General features: G+C 41.7%; 1 protein-coding gene across 1 annotated transcript; it reads left to right on the top strand.

Annotated features, from left to right (window-relative positions):
• Positions 1 to 790: 790 nt before the first annotated feature.
• Positions 791 to 9188, top strand: SPATA31H1 (SPATA31 subfamily H member 1). Its single transcript, XM_055541750.1, has 8 exons — positions 791 to 1901; positions 2151 to 3554; positions 3717 to 3895; positions 4154 to 4445; positions 4719 to 5066; positions 5568 to 5642; positions 5754 to 6969; positions 9098 to 9188. Exons 1-8 carry the CDS (start codon positions 791 to 793, stop codon positions 9186 to 9188), a joined length of 4716 nt encoding a protein of 1571 aa, XP_055397725.1.
• Positions 9189 to 9262: the final 74 nt, after the last annotated feature.

Raw genomic sequence — 9262 nt, 5'->3', positions numbered from 1 at the left:
CCCAAGAATGCAACTGCAAGATGTGAAAGCTGTGGAATTGAAACTTGGGCCAAGGATGCAAGATGAGAATTCTGTGTTTTTGGCACCATGGTCATTGCTGCAAGGGCCTAAACTGCAAGGTATGAAACCTCAGGAATTGACAAATTTGACAAAGCCCCAAATGCAAGATGTGAAAATTTTGCAGCTAACCCCATGTCCAAAGCTTCAAAGTTTAAAACCTGTGGAGGAGACTCCAGATCAAGAGCTGCAATTTGCAAAACCTATGAAGTTGACCTCAAGGCCAAAGAAGCAGGTAGTAAAATCTGTGAATGCAAGCAGAAGACAAAAGTTTCAAGGAGTAAAATCTGTGGATTTAGCCCCAAAGCAACAGTTTCAAGAGACGGCAATTGTGAACTTAACTCCTGGGCCAAAACATGTTGGTGAGATATCTGTAATCTCACCAGAGCAGCAATGTGTGAATTCAGAGTCACTGAAGAGAGGGTCTAAGTCAGAAGATGGGATGTCTTTGGAGTTAATTCCAGAGCTAAAATTTAAAGATGGAAAATTAGTAGATCTCAACTTTGAATTACAGTTGAAAGGTAGGGAATCATCTGAATTGACTCCAGAATCAAATATTCAAGGTGTAAAATCTAAAAAGTTAAAACTTGAACCACAGTTGCAAAGTATGAAGTCTCCCAAGTTGACCCCAGGACCACAGTTACACCAAGTAAAATCCTCAAAGTCAACTTCAAAGCCACAGCTTCAAGGTGTGAAAACTTCTGAGTTTAAACAAGAGCCACAGCCTGAGAGTATGAAACATATTCAGTGGATACCAGGATATGAGTTCCAAGACGTGAAATCTGCAGGGTTAAATCTTAAGCCACAACCTCAAGGTGGCAAATTTGTAGAGTTGAAATATTCAACACAGTTAAGAGATGCGAAGTCATCTGCATTGCATCTGGGGCCAAAAATTCAAGGTACAGCATATATGAAGTTTAACCTCGGGCCACAGTTGAAGAGGGTGAAAACTCCTGAGTTGTCTCCAGGACCACAGATGCAAGAAGGAAAAGTTTTGGCATCAACCTCAGAGCCACAGTTTCAAGGTATGAAAATTGTGGAGTTAAACCAAAAGCCACAGTTTGGAAGTATGAAAACTGTTCAGTGGATGCCTGCACCAATGTTTCAAGGTGTGAAATCTCTGCTAAATCTTGAGTTGCAACCTCAGTGTGTCAAACCAACAGAGTTGATACAGTTGAGAGATATTAAGTCATCTGTATTGACCCCAGGGCCAAAGCTTCAAGATATACAATCTTTGACATCACTCCAAGAGTCTCAGGCTCAAGGTCTCAATGTGAAACCCTGTCTACAGTTTAGCAGAATGAAATCATGTGACTTGACTTCCAAGTCAAAGCTCTGTGATATAAAATCTATGATGTTCAAACATAGGCTTAACTTGCAAGATGGCGAATCTCCTTCATTGACCCTAGGACCATGGCATCAAGAAGTGAAACCATTACAGTCAGCCCCAGGAACACAGCTTCAAGGTGTGAAGTCTCCACTGCTTACACAAGAGCCACAGTTTCCTGAGGTGAAATCTGAGGTATTAAGCCAAGGGTCACAATTACAAAGTGATAAAACTATAGAGTTGAACTCCCCCCTACACTTGAAAAGTATGAAGTCATCTCAGTTGACTCTTCAGCCAAAGCTTCAGGGTGTGAAATCTGAGGATTTCAACACTGGGCCACAGTGGCAAGGTCTAAAATCTTCTAAGCTACCGTTTGAGACAAAGTCCCAAGACAAGACAGTTACTGAGCTAATCCCTGGCTCACAGTTGCAAGGTACAATGTTTTCTAAATTGACTGTGGGGACAAAGACTCAAGGTATCAAATATACAGATTTTGACCCTGGGTCATTGTTACAAGGTGTATACTCTTCTGGGTGGACCTCAAAGGCCAAGCTTCAAGATGTAAAACATAAAGAATTTAGCCCCTGTCCCCAGCTGCAAGTTCTAAAATCTTCTGAGCTGATCCCGGCATCAAAACTTCAAAATGTGAAATTGGTGTTCAACTCTGAGTCACAATTTCAAGGAGAGAAATCTTCTCAATTAATTTCAGACTCAAATTTACAAGATGTGGAATCTGTAAAGTCCAAATCTGGGCCAGCATCGCAAGGTGTGAAATCTGAGTTGACACTGGGGACAAAGCTTCAAAAAGTGAAATCAGTGGAATTCAAGTCAGGTCCACAGTTGCAAGATATAAAATCTTCTAAGTGGATCACGGGTATAAAGCTTCAAGGTGTAGAATCTATGAATTTCAGGTCTGGATCAAACTTGCAGGGTGTGAAATTGTCTGAAGTTATCCCAAGGGAGAAGCTTCAAGGTGTGAAGTCTGTAGACCTGAAACCTAGTCCAAAGTTACAAGGTGCAAAATCTGATTTGACTCTAAGGAGGAAGATTCCAGTTGTGAGATCAGTAGACTCTGGCCAACACTTAAAAGATATGAAATGTTCTGAACTGATTATGGGTATAAAGCTTCAAGATGTAAAATCTAAAGGGTTAAATTCTAGACCACACTTTCAAGGTATGATGAAATCTGAAGCGGTCTTAGGGACAATGCTTCAGGAAGCGCAATCAATGTTCAACTCTGAACCACAGATTCAAAGTAAAAAATGTTCTGAATTGATTCAAGGGACAAAGCTTCAAGATGAAAAATCCTTCAAGTTCAATCGTGGACTGAAGTTACAATGTGGGAAATCTGATTTATCCCAGAAGAGGGAACTTCAAGGTGTGAAATCACTGGAGTTCAACCCTCAACCACAGAGACAGGGTGAGAAATCTGATTTGAGGCTAGGGTGGAGGCTGCAAGATTTGAAATCTGTTGTTCCACATCTGCAAGGTGTGACATCCTCAGAGTTAACACCAAAGACAAAGCTTCAAAGTGGAGAATCTATAGAATTCATCACCAGGCCAATGTGGCAAGATATGAAACCTTTTGAATTGACTCTTGGTACAAAGGTACAAGAGGTGAAATCTTTGGGGTTCAACTCAGCGCCACAGTTACAAGATAGAAAATTATCTATGTTGACATCAAAGGCACACCTTCAAGGTGTGAAATCTATGGAATTCAACCCTGTGGCAGAGTTGCAAGGTGCAAAAGCTTCTGGGTCTATAAAGCTTCAATTGATAAACTCTACAGAAGTCAGTCCTAGCCTAGAATTTCAGGTTGCAAAATCCTGTAAGTTGGCCTTGGAATCAAAGATTCACAGTGGGATATCGTCTAAGAGCAATGCTAGAAAGCAAAAGCAAGATGAGAAATCGTGTAAGCTGAACCCATGGGAAGAGCTTCAAAATGTAAAAGTCATGGTGTTCAGTCCTAGGACACATCCACAACATATAAAATCTTCAGAATCATGCAAGAGGACAAAGCTTAAAAATGTGAAATCTTTTGAATTCAATCCTGACCAACAGCTACAAGATATGAAATCTTCTGATTTGAGTCTGGGAACAAGTCACCAAGGTATTCAATCTTTAGAGTTCAATCCTGGACCACAGTTGCAAGAGGTAAAATCTGAGTTGAGCACAGAAACTAAGCTTTCAGATGAGAAATTGCTGGAATTCAACCATGAGCCTAAATTACAAGGTGGGAGATGCTCTAAACTGAAGCCAGGGCCACAACTTCAATGTGTGAATTATACACCATTCAACACTGGGTCACAAGTGCATGATAAAAAATCTTCAGAGTTGAATCCCAGTATGGAGCTTCAAGGTAGAAAATCTAAGGTGCTCTGCGTTGGGCCAGATTTGCAAGGTGTGAATTCTTCTGCATTCATTTCAGAACCAAAACTTCAGTGTGTAAATCCAACTGGATGCAAGCCTGGGTCACATGTGCAAGGTACAAGCTCTTCTGAATTAACTTCAGTTTCAAAATTTCAAGGTATGGAGTCTTCTAAGTTAAATTCAGGGACAGAGCTTCAAAGTGAGCCATCTATGGTGTTCAACCCTGGACCACATTGCCAAGGTCTGAAAGGAGCAAAATCATCGGACCTGACTTCAGGGAAAAAATGTCAACATATGGGATCTGAGGAGAGACTAAGCACAAAGAATCAGTGTGAGACATCTATGGTGTTCAACCCTGGACCACACTGTCAAGGTTTGAAACCTGAATTGAGTCCAGAGTCAAAGTTTCTAAGTGTAACACCCACAGAATGCAACCCTGGGCCACAGATGCAGTGTGCAAATTCTGAGTTGAATCCAGAGCCAAAATCACAATGTTTAAATTCTATGGGTTGCAAATGTGGGCCACCTTTGCAAGGTATAAAATCCCTTGAGTTGACTTCAGGGGAAAAATGTCAAAATATGGGGTCTGAAGTGAAACCATGTACAGGGAATCAATGTGAGACATCCATGGTGTTCAATCCTGGACCACACTGCCAAGGTCTGAAATCTGAATTGAATCCAGAGTTTATAGGTGTATCACCCACAGAATGCAACCCTGGGCCACGGATGCAGTGTGCAAAGTCTTCTAAGTTGAATCCAGAGCCAAAATCACAATGTTTAAATTCTATGGGTTGCAAACGTGGGGCATCTTTGCAAGGTACAGAATCCCTTGAGTCAACTTCAGGGAAAAAATGTCAAAATATGGGATCTGAAGTGAAGTCATGTACAGGGAATCAATGTGAGACATCTATGGTGTTCAACCCTGGGCCACATTGCCAAGGTCTGAAATCTGAATCGATTTCAGGGTCAAAGTTTCTAAGTGTAACAACCACAGAATGCAACCGTGGCCCACAGATACAGTGTGAAAATTCTTCTGAGCTGAATCCAGAGCCAAAATTACAATGTGTAGATTCTATGAAGTGCAAATGTGGGCCACCCTTGCAAGGTATAAAATCTCCTGAGTTAACTTCAGGGACAAAATGTAAAGGTAGGAAATCTTCTGATTTTAATCCAGGGCCAGAACTTCAAGGTATAAAATCTGTTATGTTCAACCCTGTGCAGGATTTACAAGACATAAAATGTGAATTGACTCCAGGGACAAAATCTCAAGGTAGAACTTCAACAAAGTTCAACTCTGGCCCACAGCAGCAAGGTGTAAATTCTACTGGGTTGAATTCAGGGATAGAACTTCAATACTTAAGTTCTGTAAAGTCTAATCCAGGGCCACAGATGCATGGTATGAAACCCTCTGAAATGAACCCTGGGCCAGAATCTCATGGTACAAAATCTATGTTGTTCAACCTGGAATCACACTTGCAAGAAGCAAAATCTCCTGAGTTAACTTCAGGGACAAAGTTTCCAGAAGTCCAATTTTTGGTCAATCATTCTGGGTCAGAGCAACAAGTTGTGCAGTCTGTGTTCACTTTGGGCCCTCAGTTAAATGTTATGAAACCTATGTTATTTTTACCAGAGCAACTGTTTGAAGATATAAAATCTATGAAGATGAACAAAGAGCCACTGCTTTGTGGTACCAATTCTACAAAACTGATTTCAGACTCTGAGCTGCAGAATTTGAAATGGAACGTGTTTGCTCTAGAGCCATGTTTTCAAAAAGTGAAATCTATGGAATTAAATTCAGGGCCACATCCTCAAGGTATGAATTGTGGGGAGTTGCCCTCACACCTCAGGCAGCATAGTATAAGATCTGTGGTGTTTGCCCCAGAGCCATGTTTTCAAGATGGGAAACCTCTGGAGTTGAAACCAGAGACACAACCTCAAGATGTGAATTCTAATAAACTGATTTCTTGCTTCAGGCAGAAATCTGTAGTGTCTGTATCAGTGCCATGTTCTCAAGATGTGAAATCTATGAAGTCAAACCTACTGCCCCAATCTCAAAGTATGAATTTTTTAGGATCATCATCATGTCTCAGGTCACAATGTGTTAAATCTGAGATCTCTGCACCAGAGCCATGTCTTCAAAATATGAAATCTGTAGAGTTGACACCAGGGTCTCAAGAACAAGGCATGAATTGCCAGGGGCTGACTTCAGGATTGCAAGGTGTCAAATCAGGAATCTCGGCACCAGAGTCAACTAAGAACTTCATACCAGGACCAATGTTGACTAGTGTCAAATTTTCAAATTTATCTCCAGAATCACAGCAACAAGGTGTGAAACATTTGGAGTTTACTCCAGAACCAAAGTTGCAAAGCACAAGGCATGCAAAATCATCTGCAGTGTCTCTGCAACAAGCTATAAAACCTGTGGAGTTAGCATCAGAGTCACTGTTTCAAAGACCAAAATCTGAGGATCTAACTCCAAGAACAAGCTCTCAAATGATAGGCTCCTCTGAAATCATCCCTAGGCCAGGGCATCACTTTATAGAACATGAAGAGATGATTCCAAAGCCAATGCATCGAGTCCCTAAATCTGTTAGTTTGACTTCAATACCAATTTATCAAGTTACAGATTCTTCAAAAATGGCACAAAGTTTGGCACATCAAGACACAGAAACTGTAGAGAAATCTGTGAAGTTGATCCAAAAGCCAAAAGGAAAAGCCATGAAAGCTTCAGGAATGCCTCTGAAACTAGATCTTCAAGTACCAGAATTTGTTGATCTGACTCCAGTGCTAAGGAATCAAGATTCAAAATCCTTAGAATCAACACCAAAGAAAAGCCACCGAATCCTGGAAACTCTGGAGTTGCTCTCTCAGTCAGGGTCCCAAGTTAAGGAGTTACATACAGGGCAGCTGCAGCAAGTTGTGGAACCTGAAGGGATGACTTCAGGACCCAAGGATCACATTACAGAAACTATGGGGTTGACCTTCAAGACAAAGCTGAAAGGGGAGGAATTTCTTGGAAGGAGTCCAAAACCAGTAAGTAAAACCACTGATGCAGACAGATATTCAAGGCCCTACCCTCAAGCCCGGGAATCTGTGGAGGTGATCTCCACGCAAAAACTGCCAAGAGGAAAGTCTATAGCATTGATTACAAAGGCATTTCAAGATGTCCCAGAATCTTCAGAGATGACAGAAGGGATACGATATCAAGTTCCTGGGTCTATAGGTTTGACCTCTAAGCGATTCCTAAAGGCAAAGCAAACAGGTCAAGTTGCAGGATACGCAGAATCTGCAGAGGTCACCACTGAGACATGGCAACAAGGGGAGAGAAAAATGAAGCTTACACAGTCACAGAATCAAAGTACAAAATATTCAGAAACAGCCCCAGGACTACTGGGTCAAATTACAGAATTCATGAGGATTAGTCCAAAGCCACTAGAACAAGTCACAAACTCTACAAAGACACAGTTTCAAGTTGCTCAAGCAATAGGGGTAAAGCCAGTAGCTCCCATCAGAGTTGCTACACCTGTGAAAGTGACTCCTGGGCCACCATATCAAGTTGTGAAGTCTGTAACGTTAACATCATGGCCAAACTCTCAAATGGTAGACTGTGCTGAGTTGACTTCAAAACCACAAGATGTGAGACTTTCGGAGTTTACCTCAGGCTTAAGGTTGCAAAATGCAAAATTTAAGAAATTAAGCACAGAACCAAAGTACCAAACTTTGAAAAGAATGGATTTTACAGGGTTTCAAATTGTAAAGACTATGGGGCCACCACTTCAAATTGTAAAATCTGAGGAATTAGCACCAGGGCCAATTCCCCAGATTGCAGAACCAATAAGAGTGGGGCTTAAGGCAACAAATTACTTGGATTTATTCCCAAGGCTACATCTTCAAGAACCAGTAGAATCTGTAGAATTAACTCCAAGGCCAAATACTGAAGTGAAATCTGCAGAATTAACCACACAGCCAACATCTACACTTGAGGCACCTACAGTGTTAAATCATAAACAAGGGCTTCAGGCTGTGAAATCTACAGGGATAAAAATAGGGCCTCCTCAAGTCATGGAATCTGAGGATTTGAATTTAAGTGAGGTGTGTCAGAATAAGGACTCTGAGGAGGGATCATCAGAAGAAGAGTTACAAATAGGGAATTATTTCTCTAGGTTTGTAAACAACTCTTCAGACTCACTTACCTCAAGTTCTGTCAGAACATCTGAATTAGATCTTTGGGATTCTGAGATGCCACAAGCATCAAATGTATTGGATATAAAAAACCTTGTGACAGATATTTTGCAACCTGAGGAGTCTTTTATAGACCTTGATATGATACAATCTTCAACTTTTTCCTTATCCCTTCATAACCAACCCCCTGCTGAGACAGCTATTACTGTAAAAAACTCAAATTCTGAGATCCCAGGAGTGGATGTCATACCTAATGAAAGGACTAAGAGGAAACATGTGGAGGAGTCAGAGAGCTCACTCCAGAGACTCTCACAACATTCACCACAAGACTGGAGATCACCACCTAAGTTTTTCCAGGCAGAGTCAGGGGCTCAAAGAGCCCGTTCCTGGCCTGTCCTGGGCAGGCAACAGAATGTCTGGGAGAGTCGCTCCTCGAGGCCACGACTACCTAGAAAATATCTCTCCAATATGCTAATGATGGGGAATGTCTTGGGGACCACTATGGAAAGGAAACTTTCTTCTCAAACATCTTTAACAGAAAGAGCCACTGAAGATACCTGTCAATCTATTCAGAATTTATTTGGGGTTCCAGCTGAATTGATGACATGTTCTGAGAGACTGCTTGAGAAGGGTCAAGGTACTATCTCTCAGCCTTCAGTGGTCAAAAACTACATTCAGAGACATACTTCATGCCATGGTCATGAGAAGAAAACACCTTTAAGGATATGGACACGTAGTTCCATGCCCTCCATAATACAGCACTACTCTGGGAGTAGAAAGAGAGAAAAGAAAAAGTCAAAACCCTGCGATATATCCCAGGAAGTCATTCAGTACATGCCTGTTTCATGCACAGGGAGTCAGCCTCCTGCCCCAGCAAAGTCAGAGTCTTCCCTCAACATATTTTTTGCCAGGAGAGATTCTGTTCCAATGGAAGAGACTGAGAACTCACAGAGTGATTCACAGACAAGGATTTTTGAGTCCCAACACTCCCTCAGGCCAAGTTATCTTCCCCAGGCCAAGACTGACTTCTCAGAACAGTTCCAGCTGCTACAAGATTTGCAACTAAAAATAGCAGCAAAACTGTTGAGGAGTCAAATACCCCCCAATGTACCTCCACCTTTAGCTTCAGGTCTGGTCCTAAAATATCCTATCTGCCTACAGTGTGGCCGATGTTCAGGATTTAATTGCTGTCATAAATTACAGGCTGCTTTTGGGCCTCACCTTCTTATTTATCCACAGCTTCACCTTGTAAGCACTCCTGAAGGCCATGGAGAGATTAGGTTACATCTTGGCTTTAGGTTGCGAACTGGTAAAAGACCCCAGCTC

This window comes from Bubalus kerabau, chromosome 11 (assembly GCF_029407905.1).
Source record: "Bubalus kerabau isolate K-KA32 ecotype Philippines breed swamp buffalo chromosome 11, PCC_UOA_SB_1v2, whole genome shotgun sequence".
Lineage (NCBI taxonomy): Eukaryota > Metazoa > Chordata > Mammalia > Artiodactyla > Bovidae > Bubalus > Bubalus kerabau.
The sequence above is the reverse complement of the archived record's forward strand: the minus strand, read 5'-3'. Positions and strand labels throughout refer to the sequence as shown.

Bases quoted from the DNA above. Each gene is read 5' to 3' on its own strand.
- SPATA31H1 (XM_055541750.1), top strand. From the start codon at position 791: ATGAAACATATTCAGTGGATACCAGGATATGAGTTCCAAGACGTGAAA. The intron at 1,902-2,150 runs GTGTATACTCTT...CAGCATCGCAAG, and splicing joins CCCTGGGTCATTGTTACAAG to GTGTGAAATCTGAGTTGACA. The intron at 5,643-5,753 runs GTTTTCAAGATG...TGTCTGTATCAG, and splicing joins GGTGTTTGCCCCAGAGCCAT to TGCCATGTTCTCAAGATGTG.